Raw genomic sequence first — 23,237 nt, forward strand, 5'->3', positions numbered from 1 at the left:
TGTATTAACCGGAAACTTAGTACATGTGTGAATACATAGACAAACAAAGTGTCACTAGTATGCCTCTACACGACTAGCTCGTTGAATCAATGATGGTTATGTTTCCTAACCATAGACATGAGTTGTCATTTGATTAACGGGATCACATCATTAGAGAATGATGTGATTGACTTGACCCATACCGTTAGCTTAGCACTTGATCGTTTAGTATGTTGCTATTGTTTTCTTCATGACTTATACATGTTCCTATGACTATGAGATTATGCAACTCCCGTTTACCGGAGGAACACTTTGTGTGCTACCAAATGTCACAACGTAACTGGGTGATTATAAAGGTGCTCTACAGGTGTCTCCGAAGGTACTTGTTGAGTTGGCGTATTTCAAGATTAGGATTTGTCACTCCGATTGTCGGAGAGGTATCTCTAGGCCCACTCGGTAATGCACATCACTATAAGCCTTGCAAGAATTGTAACTAATGAGTTAGTTGCGGGATGATGTATTATGGAACGAGTAAAGAGACTTGCCGGTAACGAGATTGAACTAGGTATTGAGATACCGACGATCGAATCTCGGGCAAGTAACATACCGATGACAAACGGAACAACGTATGTTGTTATGCGGTTTGACCGATAAAGATCTTCGTAGAATATGTGGGAGCCAATATGAGCATCTAGGTTCCGCTATTGGTTATTTACCGGAGACGTGTCTCGATCATGTCTACATAGTTCTCGAACCCGTAGGGTCCGCATGCTTAAAGTTTGATGACGGTTATATTATGAGTTTTGATGTACCGAAGGTAGTTCAGAGTCCCGGATGTGATCACGGACATGACGAGGAGTCTCGAAATGGTCGAGACGTAAAGATCGATATATTGGACGACTATATATATTTGGATACCGGGGTGGTTCCGGGTGAGATCGGGATAATACCGGAGCACCGGGAGGTTATCGGAACCCCCCGGGAGGTATATGGGCCTTAATGGGCTTTAGTGGAAAGGATGGGAAAGGAGCAAGGGAGGGGGGCGCCCCCCCCCCCCCAAGCCCAATCCGAATTGGGAGGGGGCCGGGCCCCCCTTTCCTTCCTCCCTCCTTCCTCTTCCTTCCCTCTCCCTCTCCAAATAGGAAAAGGAGGAGTCCTACTCCCGGTGGGAGTAGGACTCCCCCCTTGGGCGTGCCTCCTCCCCTTGGCCGGCCCTCTCCTCCCCCTTTATATACGGAGGAGAGGGGCACCCCATAGACACAACAATTGATCTTTTGGATCTTTTAGCCGTGTGCGGTGCCCCTTTCCACCATAGTCCACCTCGATAATATCGTAGCGGTGCTTAGGCGAAGGCCTGCGATGGTAGAACATCAACATCGTCACCACGACGTCGTGCTGACGGAACTCTCCCTCAAAGCTCGGCTGGATCGGAGTTCGAGGGACGTCATCGAGTTGAATGTGTGCAGAACTCGGAGGTGCAGTGCGTTCGGTACTTGATCGGTCGGATCGTGAAGACGTATGACTACATCAACCGTGTTGTGCTAACACGTCCGCTTTCGGTCTACGAGGGTACATGGACACACTCTCCCCTCTCGTTGCTATGCATCACCATGATCTTGCGTGTGCGTAGGAAAATTTTGAAATTACTACGTTCCCCAACAGCTCATGCCATTCTTAAGTAGCTAGGAGTGGATGATGATTTATGTTGAGCGTCAACATGCATTAAAATGGTTATGATGTAGTATTTTAGAATGATATCCTCCTCTAAATGATTCAAGTGGCTTGACTTGGCACATTTGAACACATGTAGTTGTTTCAAGATCAATGCAGCTTTCATGATATTTACGTTCAGAGTGTTAATATCCTACTCATGCTAGTGTTTAATATTAATTATTCGCAATGCATGATTATGACCTAGCGCTCCCTAGTTGGTCTCTTCTCATTCTATTTGTTAGCCTTCGCCTGTACTAAGCGGCAATATTTCTTGTGCGTCCAAAATCCTTAAACCAAAGTTGTTTTAGATGAGTCCACTATATCGACCTATATGTGGTATTACCCTATTGTTCTAAGTAAATTTGCATGTTCCACCTCTAAACATTCAAATAAGCATTTGTTTTGTGTGTATGTATCGCTCATGGAGCGACACGGGCGGTAAGTATCTTCCATGCTAAGCGGGTTATTCTCACGATGGGTGTTTGTTCATTTGTCATTACATGAGGGAGGCTGGTAATTGGGATGGTCGGTCGTATTATCAAAAATAAAGAAAAATATAATGAAACAACACCCCTAGAAAGTTGATTGTTTGGAGGGGACCAGTGGATTCGGCTAGCCATGGCTTGTGATTGCATGGTTGAGTGGGAGTAAACTTTACCTTTCCGCTTGGAAACCGCCGATAATGTGTTTAGCATGAAGGATATTAAAAAAATCCTCGGTCGTGATGTTGATAGGAAAGACACAGCTCTCAAAATTGTATTCATATCTGATTTAAGCTTTGAGTTTTGGCACCTCTGCAAATCTCTGATTCCCTTTGTCTATGTCTTCACTTTTATGTTATTTACTTTTATTGTTGAGTCATCACCTTCTCATTTTAAGCACCAATCCTGAGAGCGCTATTGTCATTCTTATGCATATAGTACAGTTAATGTTGTGTGCATCATGATTGGATCTCTCCTACCTTGAATTTTAATGTTTAGTGACTGCTTGAACTTTAGGGGTGATCTGCATTTGTATTTTACGGTCTCAGAAAAGGCTAGCGAGAAACCATTTTATTTTGTTATATCATGATTGTTTTGAATTTTATTGGCATTGGAGATATATTATTATTGCTTGCCAATTAATTATGCCATTGATATGGGTAAATATAAATTCTAAGTGCTATCATTTGCATGGTTAGTTTATGATCTTTAATGAAAACTTGGGTGCTATTTAAGCTTATATACGGATAAAAAAAAGTTCGCTTGATATAGTCATGTGATGCATGTCGACGGCGATGCTCTTGATTTTCTTCCAGCTAATAGGGATGGTTTGTACTCCCTTCGGTCATTTTTACTCTGCGTACTAGATTTCTGCCAAATCAAACATTACAAACTTCGACCAATTTTTTATTAAAAAATATCAACATCCACAAGATCAAATATATGTACTATGAAACTACATTTGATAATGAATCTAACAATATTGATTTGGCATTGTGATTTTTGATACTATTTTTGATAAGTTTGGTCAAAGTAGAGATAGTTTGACTTTGGACAAAATTTATATGCAGACTAAAAATGACCGTAGGGAGTATTTCGGTGGCAGTGCTCTTGAAGTCTTGATAATTCCTGGCAATGCCATTCAAAATTATAAATGGGAGAATCTGGTTACAACTATCAGAAACAATCAAATTGAAACAATAGGAAATTGGGAAGGCACTGGAAAAAGAAACAGAAAAAAAAGTAACTCGAATGAATAAGCGTAGTATATGGGACGGTTGTTGGGCCAGGCCCAATGAGGCGAAGAGGGGGGGCGCGAGTTTCCGGAAAAGGCGGGAAAAAAGAATCGCGCGGGAAGCGCATCGACTGCTCTGCTAAAAAACTAAAGATGGAAATCCATGTCCGACTAGAGCTTGGGACGATGAGGCGAATCCGATTTCAGACGGAAGCGCGTCGTCTGCACACCATATAATCCCCACCCCACCGATCAATCCAATCCCTCCTCAAACACAACTTGCTAGGAAACCATGGCCGTCACGAAAGCGAGAAAAGCAGACAAGAGATCAACTTGCGCCACCGCCGACGCTGGAGCCGGAGCCGGAGCCAGCAGCTCCATGTCCATGGCGCCTCCGCCCGGTCCCGGCGGGTTGAACGAGCTCCAGCAGCCGCCGCTGCTGCCTCCCGGCGTCTACTTCAACCCGACCAAAGCGGACAGGATGGGGTTCCTCAACCGGTGGATCGCCGGCGACGACAAGATGCCCGACGCGCGGGGGTTCATCCTCCACGCCGACATGTACGACAACGACCCCTACGCGCTGCAGCGGCTGCACCCGCCGGCCAGCGCCCGCGAGGGCAAGTACACGTGGTGGTTCCTCGGCGAGAGCAAGTTCCAGAGCCCGTGCAGCGCGACAGAGAACAAGCGCGCCGACCGCAGCGTCCGGACCGGCGGGTTCTGGCGGGTGGAGCAGAGCAAGGAGGAGCTTCGCGAAGAGGGCGGGCGCAAGAACTGCTTCGGGTTCTACTGCGTCCCGATGAAGCGCAAGACGCCGTGGCTCATGCAGGAGTTCACCAGCGACAGGGACAGGGGCGACGGCAGGAGGGGCGTGCCCGCGCTCCACAAGCTCTACGTCACACCGCGCGCCACCAAAGAGGGCCGGAGGGAAGTCTACGGGGAGGACGGCCTGACGGCGAGGAACAAGAAGCCTGTCCCGGCAGACTATTTCGCCGCCGCCGCCGCGCTGATGCCGCCGGGGAGTGTCCGTGGTCTCCGGCAAGAACACGTTGAGCCGCCACGGCCACAGGCGTCGGAGCTGCTGCCTTCGCCCCCGCCCCTTCTTGATTACGGCGACGACGACGATGGCCAATACTTCATGGATGACATAATGTCGTCGGTGGGTCCTCTTCACTACGACGATGGCGAGAAGGGGCAGAACTCCATGGGGCCAGCCAACGTTCTTGGTCAGTACCAGCAGCAGCAAGATGAGGACGGGCCTGAGGATAATTTCAGCATCTCAATGGACCAACTCATGAGAATACTTGACAAGCCAGCGGAGACGACGGTCGAGGGGGGAGAACCGGCGTGGGACTCGTTGCCGGATATCGTTGATCATGATGAGTTCGTGAAATTCAACAAGGATGCTTAGATTGCAGCTCCACTTAGACTGAGAGATCCAAGTTCCACTTAGACACACTGATCGCTTGATCTGCTAGCTAGAGACTATTCTTTGGTTGATTAATTTGGTTTGGGGGATTTAATTTGTGTGGGGTTCTAGTCTATGCTAATAGTAGTTCTCCCTGTACCGTGTGTTTGTATTAGACTCAAAAATGTAATGTGATGTTTTTTTGAGGGATATCATGTGATGCGATTGGTTTCAAGACTGTTTATATAGGAGTATTTATTTAATAATTGCAGGGAAAGAATTTAGTTTGCTTTAAAATTCTTGCACTACTAATTTTACTTGATTCGCTCATACGAAAATAGCAGAAGATTTGCATGACAGGCATGAAGTTTGAACATAGTTATAATCGGAAATTCTAAACTGTCTTGATGTTTTCGATCGGCCCACAAAAAATACCAATATGCAAGTGCATGGGAAAAAATTTCCTTGTCACGTTGATTACTTTTAGTCCCAACTGTGAAGTCTTCAAGATTTACCAAATTTGGCTTTCACATATGAAATCTCAAACAATAAAATATGGAATCAGACACTAAATCTTGAAGACCACAATAAAGTTGGGCAAATGCAAAGTTCTTAACTCATGCCAATAATAGACTTGCCATCTGTGAACACCAACTCTTGGCCAATGTAGCAAAAAAAGCTGAATATAACGTGATTGAATGGTTGCAGCGACGCGCTCTTTTAAACAAAACTGAGAGCGTCCCAAATCCTATTTCGGTCCATAAAGCTAATTTCATGACTATCACCTTCAGCATCTCTTATCTGTAATTACGTTGCTTGTATGACACCCAGCGATGTCAAATGGCATGATGACATACCCAACTTTGTACACTCTATTTATGGTTACCGGCGATTTAGTTACACCAGCAAGTAATAAAGCCAAGTTTCTCAAAAAGAGAGGTCAATTTCATGATTGCTACTCCATCAAGCACGCTACTATATTCGCACAAGATCCCATCAGCTGCCTCGCGTCACGCCAGATGATGAGCCAGCTGATGAATCACCCAAGGGCAGCTTGTTCGGAGAGTCGACGGTAATGATGACTTGTTCTTCTCCAGTGGATTCTTCCACGCTGAGCTGCAAGGCTTCAGCAGAGAAGCTACCACCCGGCTGGTTCCTCTGCCCATTGGCCTCCGTGAACAGCCTCCCTACTTCGAAGATGAGAACTCTAGCTTGGGCTTCCACCTGATAGCTGTCTGCTGCGTAGCAACTGTCCATACGGTTCATAGCTGTAGGTAAACAGGAAAGCATCAGTGTCAACATCAATCAGTAGATATAACTAGAAATCGTACGAGTAGGGCTATAGATTTCCATTTTCAATGATTCACTTCTTGATGGATGATGTACAGCACCTGAAGACTCCAGACCAAGTAACTCCAGGTCCATGTTTGATGGCAGCAGCACTCCTGGAGGTAAGATGCTGTTTTGGTTCTCCGCCTTCAAAGTTCCTTCTAGTAAGATGCCGATGTAATTATGCTCGAGCATGATGTCTTCACCCTTGGTGTACAAGTTCATAGTAGATCCTGTGCTGACGAGAAGCCGCGTCTCTTGCATTGTCATTTTCTCGAACACACGTGGGATCAAGAGCTTAGCAATGACTGCAGCACTTTCCTACTAGAAGTTCATAGTAGATCCTGTGCTGACGAGAAGCCGCGTCTCTTGCATTGTCATTTTCTCGAACACACGTGGGATCAAGAGCTTAGCAATGACTGCAGCACTTTCCTGCAATTTCCATGTATGTATGATTAAGGACTAGCGGATTAGATCCCCCCCCCCCCCCCCCCCCCAAAAAAACGATATAGATTGTTAGGCGCAAGGCAGAGGAAACACATTGTCACATCCGAAGTAACCGATTTTGGTGAACAGAGGATGGAAGCCCAAGCAAGCTGTGACACGTGCATAGTTTCACACCAAAATGGGGACGTGCTATAAATGAATTGTCGGCCACAAGAATGTTACAGAAATACATAAATCATTTGAGACAAGGTGACACGACAAGGCGTCTAGGGGCCATTTCCCTTTAGGCCTTGTTCGGTTCCCCCCAAATCCCCTCCATTCCACTCCAATCCACTTGGGGAGTGGCTTAACCGAACAAGGCCTTAATGTAACAATCAAGGGAAAGCAGAAAAATCAAAGTATTATGTTGTAGTATCTCTAGTGTTTTTATTTTTGATTTGAGGGCAGAAACAGAAGAAATGCAATCTCAACATTTCTGTTTTTCTTGTGAACATGTGGAGGGGAAATTAGCTGGGTTCCACTTTTTAGAAATTTTCAAAATTTTGAACTCTTTCAAATTTGAGATTGGGTAGAAACAAGAAACAATTATACTCAAACTTGGTTAAAAAAGAAAGAGCTTCTCATCTGCAAGGTTCTGGTTCTTCAACTGGTAGCCAGCAGTTACGCTACGTGGTGATATTAAGTAAAATCCAGAAAAACATCTGCTTCTATGCCCTCGTAGAGTTCAGAAGAAAAAAAACTAATTGCACAGCTGCAGTACATGTACAAGAATCACTGGATTTAATAGGTACACAAGCAAACAGTAAAGTTAAAGCACACCTGCCACAGAAAAGCCTCAACAGAAGGATCTGACCAACGCAATTGATCTATCTTTTCAGCTTCAATAAAGAAACAGCGCACGAGAGAATCTGTAATCATGTCACAGAGACAAGACTTTCCTGTTAGCACCTCGTATAGACCCAAAGTGCTTCCATGTGGGAAAATTGGGTGCAAAGAATGCCTGCTGCTTAGCCTCTGACTTCTCCACTGTCAAAAAAAGGGGATAACTTAGGGGGCGGCGAAACGGCTGCCAAAAGCACATGCTCCCAGGGTGAACAGTAAATTCGTAAAAAATGTGTTAGGTATATACTCCAACAAAATACAGTACAGTTTAGAGCAGTCTTAAGCAGAAACATACCTTTACTGCTCCGATCGAAACAATCCATATACCAGTTGCTCTTGAGCCTTCCATATATAGGGCTGCACCATGCCCTTTTACTTTTTCTTTTGTATTGCTTAACAAAGGAGCACGCACAGCAGCAGGCAGCATGCCGACTAATGGATGAGTGCCTAAAAGATCGCCAACTCTTGGCATTTTCACTAATTGTGGATTCCTCTTAAGCTTCTTCAGGTCTGTCTGACAAGTGATTAACTTACATGAATAAGCATATTGGTTGCAACTTTTGAACTGAAACCACTTTGGCAATTAATTTTCGAAGCAAAAGACAAGTCAAACACTCCACTACCTGCCAAGCATCATCCAGATGTGCCATTTCTTTTTCTTCCAGTAACCCAGTCTTCCATAGGTTTTGAACATTCTCACTCAAGTGTGTCAATACAGCATATGTTACTTGTCGAGTCTTTAGCACACAAAGAAGCTGAAAATGTGGAAACACCTTCAGAATCTAGGCAATAATGAACTCTCAGATTCAAGAATGGGAGACTGCCTTGTTTATTCATACAATGAGGTTTTTCATCACTACTGCCGAATTGTTGTATGACAATGAAATGAAGTATTCCGAAGTGCTATAAAAGTAGGGCCTGTCTCGAATGTAGAGTTCTGGAACAATTTCACATGAATTTTGCAGGAAACAAAATAATTCTGGAAAATAAAACTAACAAAATCATTTCCAAACTCTAAAGCTAACATTTACATCCACTCACCCCAGCGATGCCATACAAGCACATGGAAATTCTCTACAGATCAAACTAGAATTCCAGTTCAGTTGAGATGGTGCTTTCTTGAGTTTTGCAAAAGATAATGGGTTGTTGAGTGAACTGTTGAACTATTGTGCTGGAGGCTGAAGGCTCCATATTAGTTAAGTCAACAGATAAATGCACATTGTAAGCACAAACCTGAGGGAATGTACAGCGAACTTCTTCCAAGAACTTCCTAGCTTCCTCTCCCCCAGCATTACTTTCATCAATAACAATTTTTGCAATCTCACTATCACCTGATGAATGAAGTATACGGAACATTGGTAAGTAACTAGGATCATATATGCAAGTTGAACTCCACGTACCTTAAAAAATGGGGTCAGAGGAGAAAATAGAAGGATTTAAAACTTTTGAGGACGATGACTTTAGACAGGCTTTACATAGTTCAACCTTAATAAGCTAAATGGTTGGAGCCATGCGTCCATCTGCACCATACTACTTTCCACGTATCTTAAAAAATAGGGTCTGTAGCTGATTGATTCTACAGAAAGATAGACTGGCGACTATAGCGACGAACACCTACGCATAACATCTGGCATATGCACCACGTATTGTGACCAATATTCATGTACTCCCTCCGATCCATGGATTGAGTACTAAGGTCTGGAATTGGTAGCACAAAGAAATGGTAAATAACAAGCACATAAAAGCATTCTAAAAGTTTTCCAAGATTTTACCAAGAAAATTTTGTAGTTGTCTCCTTGCAATTCTATGAGCACGAAGAAATGTAGCACAGATGTAACATCCTGACTCCAATCTTTGTACTGTGAAGTATGTGATAAAACTTTGTGGTAACATGCTTGCAGAAAGGAACCTATAGTAACTTGGGAAATAGACACTGGACTGCAAACTGTTCCAATCGCATAATGGTCGGCTAGAAACAAGATCCATAGCTTCATCAACTGATCGCATCAAAATATTTGCTGTAGCTTGAGTTATCTGTCCCTGGTCAAGCATTGCCCAGTAACTGGCTTGCACACCTGAAAGCAATATTTACAAAAAGGAAAAAAATCTTTGTTAACTGATTGCATTTAGTATGAAACTAAACATCTCCATAAAATACGGAGACAAGATAGAATTATGGACGAAATATAAAGCCAACTATTTAGGGGCAAAAACAGAAAAGCAAACAAACTGGGGGGGGGGGGGGGGGGGGGGGGGTGCCTACCATTCAAAAGACGCACTCGACCATCCTTTAAATTCATGGTATGTACGTGATCATGATTGTCATCATGTGGATGTGCATGTTCATCTTCCAAGTTACTCAAGCCTGTGATATATTTCTTAACTGTAACCCAGTCAGCAGGACCAAGCTCCTCATCATCTTTGAGATCACCAAAAGCTTCTAATGTATTGTTTAGAATTTCATGTCTAGTATAATTCAACATGCGAAGCTGTGCACCAGTAATCAGAATATAATTTTATGCCGAGCCTGAGCAGAACATTACTATACTACATACATATCATCAATCACATGTGAAACGATAAAGTACTAATATTTCTGGAAGCAACAAGGTATCAGTCACACAAAACCTACTCCTCGGAGTTGCTGGATGAAGAGGTCTAACTAAATAGCAAGCAAGGCTCAGAACACCTTTTGGACTTACAAATAGGTTCAACTGAAAGAGAAATTAATCATTTTTATGCCATGGTTATGTAAGATGCTAATCCACCAACCCTGAACTCATAGGCACAGAAATAAAATATGTGTAACAATCACACCATATAATCTTCCTATTTACTAATTAATCTAAGGGAAATGAAAGAGGAGTCAAAAGATTTCTTATTAGCACACAGAAAAGCAAATTCTTTAACTCCAAGGTTAAAAAAAACCACAGATGAAACTTGTAATTTGTAAAGCTAACCTTTGTTACTGACAGGTTGTCCATACCAAGTGCGTGCAACAAAAATTGTGTGGTAGAACCATTCAATATTAGTGTCAGAAACACGATGCCGCCAGTGAAGAACACAAACTACAAAAAGATGGATAAAATAAGCCTTGCTCAAATTAAATTTTCTGATTTTGTATTTTGTCAGGAAAAACTAACCTACCATTGTTCCGACTTCTGGTTTCAGAAAAGGTTGAGCTGTATCACTAGCACGCTGGTAAAAAGTAACCCAGTAACCTCAAATTATTATCATAGATTAATTTTTTGAACAAAAGTAGACTAATATAGTGATAATAAGAGACAAATGAGATGGTCAAGTGGTGCATGAATATAACTTACTTTAACAGACAGCGCTAATTATAGGGAAACAGCACCTCGCAGCCCAGACCAAACAATAATTATGGCTTCTTTTAAGTCCAAACCATACCCAAAGTAGCGCAACAAAAGATACAGAGCACCGACAACTGCAGCCCGTGCCATTTGTACATAGAAATAGAGCAGAAGAAGAAACCCCCATGAAGTGCCTGAAAGAGCAAGCGATAAACGGAATGAGTAGGTTTACTGAATTCCCCGATGATTGTATAACATGCTACATATAGGAGGAGAAAAAGCGAGGAATTGGTGAGGAAGAGACCAACTCACCTCCACGTCACCTCCCGCGAGGCAATCCGGAGGCCAACCCTAACCCTCACCGCCGCCCCCTCCCTCTCCCTTCCTCCCCCTCGCCATCGCCCGGGGGCGCGGCCGGGCAAAGCCCTGCCGTCGCCGGCGGCGGCGGGGCCCTGTCTCTTCCCGCTCGGGCGATGTTGGCGCAGGCCGGCACCCCGGGCCCATACGTGGCGCTGTGGCCGGGCTCCACGGCGGCCCGGCGGGCGGTTAGGTGGGTGGCGTGCCTGCGTTGCCTGAGATGGCGGCGGCTTGGTCCGGCGCGGCCAGATCTTGCTCCAGGCGGCGCAGGCTGCAGGTGGCCGCCGCTGCCGTGGCTGCAGCAGGTGGTGCTGGTGCAGACCAGAGGTTGGGGACGGCGGCGGCGGCGGCTCTTCCAGATCTGACCTCACGGCGGCGCAGGCCGCGGGTGGCTAGGGCTGCGAGCGGCTGCCCTGACCGGGCCCCCCTCGGCTGGTCGGGGTGGCGGCGCAGTGGCGGTGGTTTGACCCCCTCCTTCTGATTCATGGGGCGTTCAGTTCTGCGGTTGGCGACCCGTCCAACGGGTGGAGCATGGCGGCTCAACGCTTCTCGTCTTTGGCTGGCCTCGGTGGCAGGGGTGCCTATGGGTGTTTCTGTTGCCAGGGGTGGCGATGGCGACCTGACCCCGGTAAGAGAAATGGTGCGGCGGCTGTGGCGTGGCCGGCAGCTGCCGGTGGCCTCCCCCTGCCCTGCTCCAGCCGGCGGGGCCCCAGTCTTACCAAAAGGGCCTGCTTTTCCGGCAAGATCGTCGATGGTCCATGTTGATGTGGGTGGGGTGGTCTTGGATGCCGGGGCGACGGCTCTGGTGGTGGGAACGTGGGGCTCGTGGGCGGAGCCCGTGCTCAGGTGCTGCCCGGTGGCGATAGCCGTGTGGGCGGCGTGGCGGCCGGGGTGTGACAATCGGCGGCGGACGTGCGGCGTCCGTATCTATGTCTATGTCGGGGGCGATGAGTGTGGGCCGGGGTGAAAATTTGTTCCGTCTTCGGGCAGGCTGGCGGTGGCGATGTTCGTTCCCTTCTTGAAGGCATCGCCACAGTCCTCATTGCCTGTCGTGTTGCTCCAGGGGAAACCCTCATCCTTGGATCAGGCAATGGTGGTGCTCTGGCGTCGTATCCTTCCTGAAGGCACTGCTTTGGAGCGCACGGGTCGTCATATGCAGCTTCATCTCTTCGTGTTGGCGTGTTAACAGCGGAGAACCCTGGTAGCTCTTGTAGTGGTAGGGGTGGTATCGCTGCGCTCAGCGCTGGTGTATCCGCCTTGGGTGTGTGCGTGTGTTGGGGTGGTGTGAGTTTGTATCGAGCTGTTGGTGGTAGTTGCTTTATATGTAAAGCAGGGCGAAAGCCTTTTTCGGTATAGGAGGAGAAAAGGGGGGGGGGGGGGGTACAGGATAGGCCCCAACCTAGAGACTAGGAGCAGTAGTTAGACATGTATACGTATTTCTGGTTCGACAGCATGAAGACGGATTAGAACAAAAAGTATAGTGCACAGAAGTTGTTTTAAGCACTTGCAAATATGATCAAACTGTAATTCTACTGACAAACATGATTCATATTTTTCAAGGTCAAGAAAAGAAAAATGCAATGACAGCAAATACCAATTGTGCTGCCCCAAAGATGGGTGGTTAAAACAACATATCTCAGCAGAACTATTGACTAACTGAGATGCCAAGTGTTTGTCCACATAATCTGTTGGCTGCAGTTGCAGCATTCATAATTGAGCTGATGATCCCCGGTAAAACCGATAAGCATGACACAGAAGTGTGTTATAAGAGGATTTAGCCCAATAACTATGTCAACAACTTGTTACCATGATGTATAAATAAAGCACTCACTGAACCAACACAGGCATGAAACGGTGCTGCATGATGAAAACTACGAACAACATGCTTTATAATAAACGAAAGAAAGGTTCAGTTGGCAATGAACAAGGAGAAATTAAAATGAAGTAGACATGCTTGTTTTGCAGTTTTGCATGAAAACAAACAGTAGACAAAGATAAGTGAAGATATTACCGTGCCTCTCAAAATGGACATTATGTCTTAGCACGCCATCTGCAATAATAACCCCATTGAGGGTAATACACACATGTAAGAAACATCATAATGGTGTCAATATAAAGTGAACTATCAACTAAATAAATGCAAGCATAGTCTGGTTTGGGTGTTTAGCTAGGAAAAATAGAAGATCTGAAAAAATCAAAAAAATTGGAAGTTGGACAAATATTGATACCTCAGTATGAAAATAAGTGTGTTCGCAATGTAAGCAACTATTTCCCTGAATACAAATAAAACAGCAGTAAGATACAAATAGGCAATCTCAGAAAATATGAGAACATACATAATTTTTGAGTGTGTCATCGCGTCTCCTCAGGGTGTGATGCGGTCACCCTAGGTAATATTGTTGTTTCACCATTGGTGCTAAATAAGATACCTTCGAAACGAGACTCTGATAGTGAGGATAATACATCAAAATATATTGTGCCTGCTTTACGTCAAAGGTGTTGCATTCAACAAATCAAAGAGGTATATTAGGCTCCATGCCTTGCTCACGAAATATCCAAGGAAGTCAAAAACAAGACATTTTATTCAGGGGTCCAAGTATTGGTGAGATGCCTATTGAGCTAATTCCTTCAGATGAAGTGGAGCCTTGTTTTAGAACTCCATGCAACTACTTGTACAACTCTAATCAGGAAAGCAAGCTTACGTGAAGGTCAAAGTCTCCTAGTTTTTAGTTTTGTCCCAGCCATATCCTAGTTGGATGCTTTATATTTTTTTTCCTTGTTGAGTCCGGTTTGTGATTCTGTTAGTTACGGGCTTAGCCTAGGTGCCTGCGTGTGCCTATAAATAAAGGCCATATGGCCATGTAAAAGTTAGGTTTTAGTTGGAAGTAAAAATACTCAGAAATTGCATCTAATGGATGCGCCTTATCTGTGCTCCTGCGTCCCTTATTAGGGTTTGATATTTGCATGGTGTTTCGTCGGCGTTGATCGTCAGGACACAAGCTTCAGTTCGGTTCTTGATCAGCAAGGGTCGAATCATCTCTATTTTTCATCTCATCTAGTACTTTTGTTCTCTGCTCCATCTGTTAATCGCTCCGTCGCCGCCGTCGCCGCTGATCATCATTAGCATAATCCATCCATCTAATCTAGCTGTAGTAGTACTACGCCACGGTGCTACTTCTTTCCACTATATTTTCTTCATCTAGCTACTACACGTTTACAAGCATAGTCTATCATCTACTGCTGTTCGTTCTTGCTGGTGAACTCATTGCTACTGTGTGTGCGTGCGGTGAAAGATCAGGCCACTCCAAAAATCGTCTCAACGCTACTTGAGGCGTATCAGGGTGTCACGAGCGCACGAGAGAAAGCGTACTTACATAAGATGACCTGCTCATACACAAGGCCTAAGGGGTCTTCTACAAGACCATACCCAATACTCATTGTACTAGGGAAGGACTTACCCTGAAGGATCCAGCGTTTAAGCCGACTAAGGATGGTGCCATCTATGAGACAAACCCGGAGAGGATCAAACCCTGACGAAAAGACGCATATGTAGGAGGACAATTCAATTCAAACCTCAAGCAACACGACCCTGTTCTTTTGAGGAGCCAAGCATGGAGATCGCCATCCGGCGAGGATATGACCTATACAGGAGCCTGAACCTTGGGTAAATCTGTGTCAACTGAGTCATCTATGGGGTACCGACGCGCGTTGCTCGACACCCAAAGTGTATGCATATTACGACCCCAGGATTGAGAGCTCAGGGATGGAATATGACAAAACATTCCTACCACGTGCACAGATTACTACTCCCTCCGTTCCTAAATACTCCCTCCGTTCCAAAATAGATGACTCAACTTACAAAGTTGGGTCATCTATTTTGGAACGGAGGGAGTATTTGTCTTTCTAGAGATTTCAACAAGTGACCACATACAGAGCAAAATGAGTGAATCTACACTCTAAAATATGTCTATATACATCCGTATGTGGTAGTCCATTTGAAATCTCTAAAAAGACAAATATTTAGGAACAGAGGGAGTAGTTTGGTAGTACAGTAAAATTTGGTGTAATCTTTACTCTCACTTTGTTGCCAGTTACAAACTCTAAAATTCTACTAAGGCTACTTCAGGAATCAGGACGATGACGATGATGACGACGATGATGGTCATTTAGAAGACAAAATATTAAATCGGGTGTGTTTGTGTCTTTGCGAGGGAAAAAATAGAAGTGGACAAGTAACTATATACTGGGCATGAACAAACTTGGCAACTGGTATCCTAATGCAAGGACATAAATTTACCAAAATCTACTGAAAGTATAGGTTATGCTGACAGAAAAAAAAAGCATGACCAGCATTATGGAACTGACAGAACACATGAGGAACAGTGAACAAGTTAGCCTATGGGACCAGGAATACCATGATCACTGTTCAGAATCTTGATCTTGCTGATAATATAAAAATAATATGAAAGGATATATGTTGCTAGAACAATACCAGAAATCATGCAAACTTCGGCAATTGTCGCCCTTAAAAGTAGTTTTTGCAAAAGCTGAATAGAACCTGCCAGACATGGCAAAGTTAACACTGGAGGAACGAGATTAAAGGATATGCCAATCGGATGTGAAGACAAGTTTTACTAACATTCCCAAAGCTGTGACGGTCAAAATACCAGAGTACTTCAGTGCATCTTGCACCTGATAGTGAACAATATTAGCTAAAGAAAACAACCACCAAAAGACTAAATAACTGGTGGCTTCTATATCAGAACTCATAGGTGAAAAAAAATCTGGAGAAAACATGACAAAGAACAACCAGTACAACCAAAAATCCGAACTGATGGAGAAGGTTGGGCAATCTTAAACATGGACAGAAAGAGGGCAAGCAAATTTTAAATTTAAATTGAAAAGGCAGAGGCTTGAACCCAAGACCTCTTGGTTCTGAATTCATATTAAGTTTAATGCACCCAACCAATAGAACCAAAAGTCCGAACTGATGAAGAAGGTTGGGCAATCCACATATACTTCAACATTGTACATGCATATCTGGAACTTGCCTTAGATTACCACTAAAAAAGCATCACGACTCATGAGCAATTTGCTAAATGAGCTAGCACAAAAGATAATTCTAGGGCTGGTACTAAGACTCACAACTCATTCAGTTTGTTGTGGACTATTTCAAGAAACTGAACAAATCATAGCCTTATAAAATGAGTATGAGAGCTTGAATATCTTCTTTATCATTGGGATGAAAACAGTCACTCTCTTCAGATTCTAGATATCTAAATCAGGTAGGTACTTTGCCATATGCATATCAAGAAGTTACCTCAGATTACAAGTAAAATAGCATCAAAAGCAATATTGCAAAAGGAGAAACATGATTCTAGGACTGATGCTAAGACTCCTTCCATTTGTTGTGAACTATTTCAATAAACTGAACCAATCGTGCCCTTCAAAAGAAAAAGCAGGAGTACGAGAGCTTGAATATGTTCATTATCTTACAGTATAGAAAGCAATATAGCTGACAGCAAGAGTTAGCGTCATCTCCAAGATTGTATCATTGAAAGTAAAGCCAAGCCATAGTAAAGATATGATTGCAAATGCAAGGCCCAGAGCAACACTGGTCAAAGAAGATACCAGTTAGTATTAGAAGCATGGTAGGCATATTTGGCATTGATTGAAAAATCATTCTACATACGCTCCAAGTGAAACTTCCGATAAGAACATCAATATAGACCCTGTATTGAAGCTTCTTCCGAGCACCATTTGTAAGAATAACTGATAGACAACAACAGAAACCCTGTAGAAAGTGTGTGTCCATTTAGCGGGAATTGCGGTTCAAACACAAAAATATTATAATGGTGCACAATGCAATTTTACAACATCCAAAAGTTATTTTCATTTATTTAAGCTTTCCCTACCCCACACATTAGTTGATGGATACCTTAACAGAAGTATGTGCAGATACAAAGATCAGATATTCAGGCCATAGTTAAGTTAAGTAAATCTTGTTTTAATCTTCATAATCCCTTAGATTGGAAAAGGAAAACAGCCTTGGATTTAGTATTGTCATGCGTGAAGTCTTCCCTCATTGAAGGAGGCACGGATTAACTTGTACACTGTAATCTCCAGAACCTTTGCCATAAACATGTGTGTCAAGTCTCAGGAACAACTGTACTGCTACAACTAATACTTTGAATTTTAGTTTTAAGTACAACTACTAATGAGCATTTTTCCAACCAGAGAGTGGACCAGTCGAATATTCGGAGAGAAAAAAAAACTTGTAACCTATATATTTGAGTCACAGGTTGTATCTTTCTTCTCATAATCGGAGTTGCTCCAACAAAATTGACATGAAAACAGAAAAACATGTTTAGATTGAAAAAAGGCATACCCATCGTTCATCAAGGATTCTCCCTCAATAATCGTACTGAGCTTTTTACTTGTTCCAAGCTCTTTTAGAACTGCAACCACGGCCACAGGATCAGTGGCACTAAGCAGACCACCAAGCAACAATGATGTTTCCCAGTTCCAATCATATGGAGAAGTAAGCTAGAGAAAATGGACTAGCTAGTATCAAAGTATTAAAGCCAGTGGTATATGTCGTTTTAAACATAGGTACACACCTTGAGAGCAGTGCCAAGCAAAAATGTTGACATTAGTACACCAGGACCAGCAAGTAAGAGCATCTGCGCCATGCATTTCTACAAAATAAGCATTTTAATATATTAGTAGACACAGAACAAAGACATATGCACCCCAGTGCTAATATCACAACAGAAAATTGGCAGGGGAGTAAATCAACATAAGCACCAATACTGAAGAAACCAAATATGTGTGCTAACAGAGAACAATAGGAACTGAAGCTGGTTTGCATTGAGGCCATGGTTGTATCACACATGAGCATATGTGACTAACTGGATGGAAAATATTATGGATGATCAATGATATTAGCTGAGCAGAGAATTAGTTTGGCCTGTGAAGTTTTCTTGATGTTGGTTTGGTCGTTTCCTCTGTTCTAAAGAGCTGCCTTTTGTACCCGATGCAGCTCTCGCTCTGGGAGGGATCGAAAGAAATAAACTGCCATGTGTTCAACCACAGAGGAACTCGTGTTATCTGTGCTCACATCATCCAGAATAAAACTTCAGTTTGGACCAAGGTATGAGCAGCAGGCCTGGGGTGCCTGTCCTCCGGCCCTGATGTTGTATGGTGTTCCTTAGTTTTATTCTCTGATCGCCGTCTAGTTTCCTTTCTTTTTTACTATACTATTTACTGCTTGGCAAGAAATAGTAATCATAACTGAATAAAGATCACTCAGCTTTTAATTAAGCAACTCAGATTTCAGCGTAGATAGGCAGACTTGGAAAGATACCTTTATCTGGTGTGCTTCCATTGAGAAGGCACTCTCAAACAAAAGGGCCGGAAGGAAAGCAGCCAGGAGAAGATCAGGATTTATGTTAGCCCCTGCAATTTTTGAAGCACAATCAGCAAGCGGTTAATTCAGAAGATGAATAAACTAATTCTCAAGTACTGTGTTGTTCCAGTCTTCAAAATAATACATCCATGGCGAACTCACTCACAGATACGCATGCCAGCTCCAAGTTTGCCTAGACCGTCTTTTGTCCCGTACTCTGGATGTTGAACAGTATTTACAAACCAAACTGTCAGACTGAGTCCGTCGTGCAGCAAAGGAATGGAACCACGAATTACTCTCTTTCTAAGGAGAATCAGCTTTTCCCCGGGGGGGGGGGGGGGTAAAACAGACCTAATGACCCTGGGGCGACACCGAGGACAAGGAGGGCGATGGTGTAGGGGACGCGCGTGCCGTCGAGGAGGTGGCGGCAGGCGGCGCCCAGCACGAGGGACACGCCGGCAAAGAGCACGGCGTCGTCGGGCTCGGCAGCGGTCGCCATCGGAAGGGAGGAAGCAGACTCGATATACTGTTGGTACTGCTTCCAGAAGAAGTGCCGTATTCCTGGGAGCACAATTGCTCTTTGTCACTGCAAATTGGACATAAGATAAAATGAACTTTTTAAATGTGTAGGGGTGAGGTTAATTTAGAAATACTGGGTTGACAACAATTCAAGTACAAATTTGCCTCCAAAAAACACATGTGACAATGCTGCCAATTTTCTGAGCAATCGCCATCGCATAATATTACAAACACACAAAGGCAATTCAATATTTATAGGAGTTCATGGAAAAATCATCCTTACACAACCCAACCCCTGCATAATTCAATGTGTAGACGGCTGAAGAAAGCTAGGACTGTTATAGTTTCTCGGGATTTGAGCATCTATTTTCATGTAGTAGTCCAAGAAATAGAAAGAGCGACGCAATTCCGCATAACAAATTGGACAACTAGGTCACATCGGTATACATGAAATTACAAAAGTATCCCAAGTCAACAATGATATGCACTGAAGGGTTACTCAAATATGTCCGAGTTAAGACTTCTTCAGAGATTCCAAACTTTGAAGCATGTCATGAATTTCAAATTATATCATTTCGTAATTACCTAACAAGATGGCATTCCAAAACATTGGTGTATAGATAATCTGATATGCTTGTTTCCTGTACATGGATGGATCTAATCTGATATGCCACTACTTCAAGTATGATGGTGGGCTCTCCGTGGAATTGCTGGGGTTACTGTAGTTGGCGTGATCACTCTGAGTGGCAGAGAGCATGAAACATAAAGGCGAGTCGAGCGGATCGGTTAAGGATCCGGCCGAAGAACTGCTTGGTTGGCTACATCTGCATGAAGAAGGTGTCGAAAAGTTCGTATGCGAAGATGAGATCACAGACCCGTCGAGAAAGCCAAGTGGATAGCAATTGCTAAGGTACATACTACGCGAGGGTTTAGCACTAGCACGCTGTTCGTGGATATGAGCTCGGCGTGGAACCCGACAAAGTAAGTAATCTGGAGACATGTCGAGGAGAATTTATTCAGTCCAGTTTGATTGCCTAGGCAACTGGAACAAGGCGATGATCATGGGACCATGGTTCTTCACAAATCAGGCGTTGCTTATGGAAGAATATGATGGCCTCATTAACCCTAGAACGGTGGTTCTGGATAAGACGGCGGTCTAGGCACAGCTTTCCGAGTGAGCCAATCATCAGAGGTGTGTGTAACCCATGGGGGAAATTTTGTAAGTCCATATCAAATTACCGGCAGGATTTGTTGGTGAGCTTGTGCGCATCAAATTACACACAAGTGGGACCATGCAGAAACACTAGGCTATGGGCTATGTTTCACTGTGGTGTGTACCCACGTCGGGATTTCAAGCCAAATAACACCCACATCGGCTAATATATCGTCGATATCTGTGAGGACTATATTTCTGCGAGGATATGCTAACCAATGCTGATATGACAGGCATATCGGCCTATATTTAGAAGCTTTGTGGCATGTCGAGTGTTATGGTTATGGCAGAACTGTGACCGAGGTCCTCGTCTCGAAGAACAGATTCATATCCTTTGGAATGCACCACACATGGCTTCCGCTCAGGTGTTGACAGGAGTGGCAAGTTCATTGCGTTCATCCAAAAGAACCCACCAAGGGAGAATAAGGGATACAGAGTGCAGAGACAGAAAAGCTATGCCAACAGCTGAGAAGGAGCGGTCCAGAGAAGGCAAGGATGCTGATGAGACGAATACGGATGCACGGAATAAAGGCGTTTCTTCTGAAGAGAGTTGCTACAAAGAAAAAGGCTGTTGGTGGAGGAAAAACATGCAGCCTCACAAACTCACGGCCTCTGAATCTCACAGACAATGGGAGTGTTGCAAGTGACCTTGGATGAGTATTTTGCCTTTCCTATTCTATTGATCCTGTACAGAGTTGATTCAGAGGCTTCTCGTAATTTGATTGATTTATTTCTTCCTTTTCTACACGCGGAGGAAGAGCGCACTAGTTTTGAAGAAAATAAAAACAGGTTTACTCGACCACTTTTTACTTTTCAAAAAGAACACTATGCTATGCTCCGTTGCGCCATCCATCCATCCCAGCTAGCTATGGCATACAGTCGTCTGAACAATTTTCAAGTAAACCCGGAAGAACAACATTCGACTGCAAACAAACAGGACTCCGTCCATGAAATCAGGAATCGTGGGATTGGGTACTAAACAATTCGAAGATGGACACAGCAAATTATGTATATGTGGCATATCCGCATATGTGCTCATGTACGTGGCAGGCTGGTTAGCACTATCATAATCCATCAATATAAAATTATAGAAACAGAGGATGAATAAGTGATTAGCCAACCAGAAATCGGGGAATGGGCAGTGGAAAACTTACCTCAAATCCGGCTGGCCGCAGCAGCTACACGCCTGCACGCTGCACACCGCCGGCCGCCGGGCAGGGTTGCTGCCGAGTGCGGATTGGGAGGCGGGCACCGGCTGGCAGGGGCGGGGCGGGCGAGGTGGCGCCCGGCGAGTGGGGCCGGCAGGGCGGCTCCTTGGCGTCTGGCGGCGCGGCAGGCGGCGAGCAGGCGAGATTGGGAGCGGTGGAGTCGTGATTCAGGAGGCAGTGGCACGCAGGCTGTCCGTGCGTTACTGCGTTGTTTGTTGGGCTAGTTTTTTTTTTAGGCAATTTGTTGGGCTAGTGGATGGGTCAGGACGAGTAGGGCACCTAAGGCATTGTTTTGTTGGGCTTTTCTTTTTTCCTCCGGCCCTTCTCTAATTTCCCATGGTATACACTATACAGGCAATAATTCTCCTCCAAAAGAAAAGGAAACCCTATAATTTCTCGAAAAAAAACTTAGAAACAATATAACATCTTTTGCACATAGAAAAATGAGGCTCAACATCAGGCCACCATCGTGGGAGGGAATCGCCAACATCCCGCCGGAGTTCATCCCGCCGGGGACCGTTTGGCCCCCACGCCGCCAGTAGATCGGCTGCCCCGACTGGTTTAGACGCAGCGACGACCCATCGATCCCCCGCCTTGGCCTGGTGAGTTAGGTTTGCACCTTCGTGCTAATTCGATTCTTAAGGCTTGTTTGCGGGATTTTCGTTTGCGCCATCGTGGGATTCAGGCTTGTCATGATCAAACTTCTCAATCGCATCTTCAGGATTTTGGGTTAGATTTGAGGGTTCTCCCTCCTGTTGTTAGTAATAGTAAGGATTCCTTTGCTGCTTCTGCAGCTGGTGAGACCTCGTCGGAGTTGGTCTCCGGCGAGGGGCTTGGCCTTAGTTTAAAAGCTATCCAAAAAGTTGGGGAGGAGCCGCTCTGTCGTGCCCCTTCTCTGAATCCAGGTGTCCATGGCCCCACACTCAATTTACGTGTTGTGGGCGAGAAAGCGGGAAGGGCGAGGGGAATACGTAAAACTGATTCCCTAGATAATGTGGAGGAGCACTTTGGCCAGCTCTGGCTCATTCCCTCCCCCACTCGCCGCCGCCACCCTAGAAACCCTATCCTGCAACCACAAGTTCCACCGAAAACCGGATTCCTTTGCTGGATCCGGAGAGATTTGGTTGAGAAAAACTCCTTATCGGCTGCGGATTGTTTCCCTGCGTCTCGTCGACCATTTGATCCACCTCCAAAACAAATCAAAGTGGTTCGTGAAGGGATTGGCCCTGGTTCAATCTCTTTTGCGGAAGCTGTCAAGCGAGGGGTGAAGATGGCCGAACGCCGTGCAGGAGGGAGCGACAATCTTGCTGCTGGTCAGTCCAAAGGAGTGGGGCAGAAACCCACTTCTTTTGCTGGGCGAAAAACAACTATGCCTGTCGCAAAGGAATCTGTCCCTGCCCCCAAGCCTACCAGATCTACAACCTCCACGGCTGGTTCCACTCAGGTACAATCATCCCAGTCCATCGAGGTCGAAGTGGAACAAGTCCTTGATCCTAGGTATAAAGACATGATATGTTTTAATTGTGGTGGACCTGGGCATTATGTGGGGAATTGCGTGAAGCCAAAAGCCTGCTTTATTTGTCAACAGAATCACAATGTGAATAATTGTGCAGCGTGGTCTAAGATTCAACCTACTGCTGCCTTTTTTGGTAGTGGAGCTCAAGGCCTTGGTTTCTACCATGTAGATGTTCCTGTTGCAAATGAGTCAAAGTGGCTAAACTTCCAGAACTGTGCGGTGGTTAACATT

General features: G+C 44.6%; 3 protein-coding genes across 6 annotated transcripts; 1 reads left to right on the forward strand and 2 right to left on the reverse strand.

Moving 5' to 3' along the window:
- Positions 1–3,700: 3,700 nt before the first annotated feature.
- Positions 3,701–5,380, forward strand: LOC125524811 (uncharacterized). The gene has a single exon (XM_048689839.2). The coding sequence runs from the start codon at positions 3,701–3,703 to the stop codon at positions 4,814–4,816; it is 1,116 nt and encodes a 371-aa protein (XP_048545796.2). The 3' UTR covers positions 4,817–5,380.
- Positions 5,381–5,433: 53 nt separating this feature from the next.
- On the reverse strand, positions 5,434–10,669 carry LOC125524810 (sodium/hydrogen exchanger 7). Its single transcript, XM_087535136.1, has 10 exons — positions 10,619–10,669; positions 10,432–10,539; positions 9,735–9,960; positions 9,244–9,546; positions 8,705–8,802; positions 8,095–8,226; positions 7,767–7,985; positions 7,409–7,615; positions 6,205–6,463; positions 5,434–6,081 (listed from the first exon to the last, which is right to left on the reverse strand). Exons 1-10 carry the CDS (start codon positions 10,619–10,621, stop codon positions 5,810–5,812), a joined length of 1,827 nt encoding a protein of 608 aa, XP_087391262.1. The 5' UTR covers positions 10,622–10,669; the 3' UTR covers positions 5,434–5,809.
- Positions 10,619–21,711, reverse strand: LOC147961167 (sodium/hydrogen exchanger 8-like). 4 transcript variants are annotated; one of them, XM_087535135.1, is made up of 15 exons: positions 21,437–21,711; positions 18,902–19,136; positions 18,717–18,767; positions 18,509–18,600; positions 17,763–17,840; positions 17,531–17,688; positions 16,835–16,936; positions 16,639–16,756; positions 15,782–15,834; positions 15,635–15,700; positions 13,371–13,415; positions 13,154–13,192; positions 11,098–12,581; positions 10,795–10,979; positions 10,619–10,669 (listed from the first exon to the last, which is right to left on the reverse strand). In XM_087535135.1, the coding sequence occupies exons 2-12, from the start codon at positions 19,047–19,049 to the stop codon at positions 13,174–13,176; spliced, it is 930 nt and encodes a 309-aa protein (XP_087391261.1). In that variant the 5' UTR covers positions 19,050–19,136; positions 21,437–21,711; the 3' UTR covers positions 10,619–10,669; positions 10,795–10,979; positions 11,098–12,581; positions 13,154–13,173. The 4 variants fall into 4 exon arrangements, with proteins under 4 accessions (XP_087391261.1, XP_087391260.1, XP_087391259.1 ...); XM_087535134.1 differs by lacking the exon at positions 11,098–12,581; XM_087535133.1 differs by having other exon boundaries at positions 11,098–13,192.
- Between the last annotated feature and the right edge of the window lie 1,526 nt (positions 21,712–23,237).

This window comes from Triticum urartu, chromosome 7A, assembly GCF_056163025.1.
Source record: "Triticum urartu cultivar PI428250 chromosome 7A, HENAU_Tu73, whole genome shotgun sequence".
In the NCBI taxonomy this organism is placed as follows: domain Eukaryota; kingdom Viridiplantae; phylum Streptophyta; class Magnoliopsida; order Poales; family Poaceae; genus Triticum; species Triticum urartu.

Coding starts and splice junctions, on each gene's coding strand:
- LOC147961167 (XM_087535132.1), bottom strand. CDS start 19,049: ATGGCGACCGCTGCCGAGCCCGACGACGCCGTGCTCTTTGCCGGCGTG. Junction 18,768..18,901: donor TGTCGCCCCAGGGTCATTAG/GTCTGTTTTACC, acceptor TTCAACATCCAG/AGTACGGGACAAAAGACGGT. Junction 18,601..18,716: donor TGGAGCTGGCATGCGTATCT/GTGAGTGAGTTC, acceptor CAAAAATTGCAG/GGGCTAACATAAATCCTGAT.
- LOC125524811 (XM_048689839.2), top strand. CDS start 3,701: ATGGCCGTCACGAAAGCGAGAAAAGCAGACAAGAGATCAACTTGCGCC.
- LOC125524810 (XM_087535136.1), bottom strand. Junction 9,547..9,734: donor TCGAGTGCGTCTTTTGAATG/GTAGGCACCCCC, acceptor TATTGCTTTCAG/GTGTGCAAGCCAGTTACTGG. Junction 7,616..7,766: donor TTTCGATCGGAGCAGTAAAG/GTATGTTTCTGC, acceptor TTTTTTTGACAG/TGGAGAAGTCAGAGGCTAAG.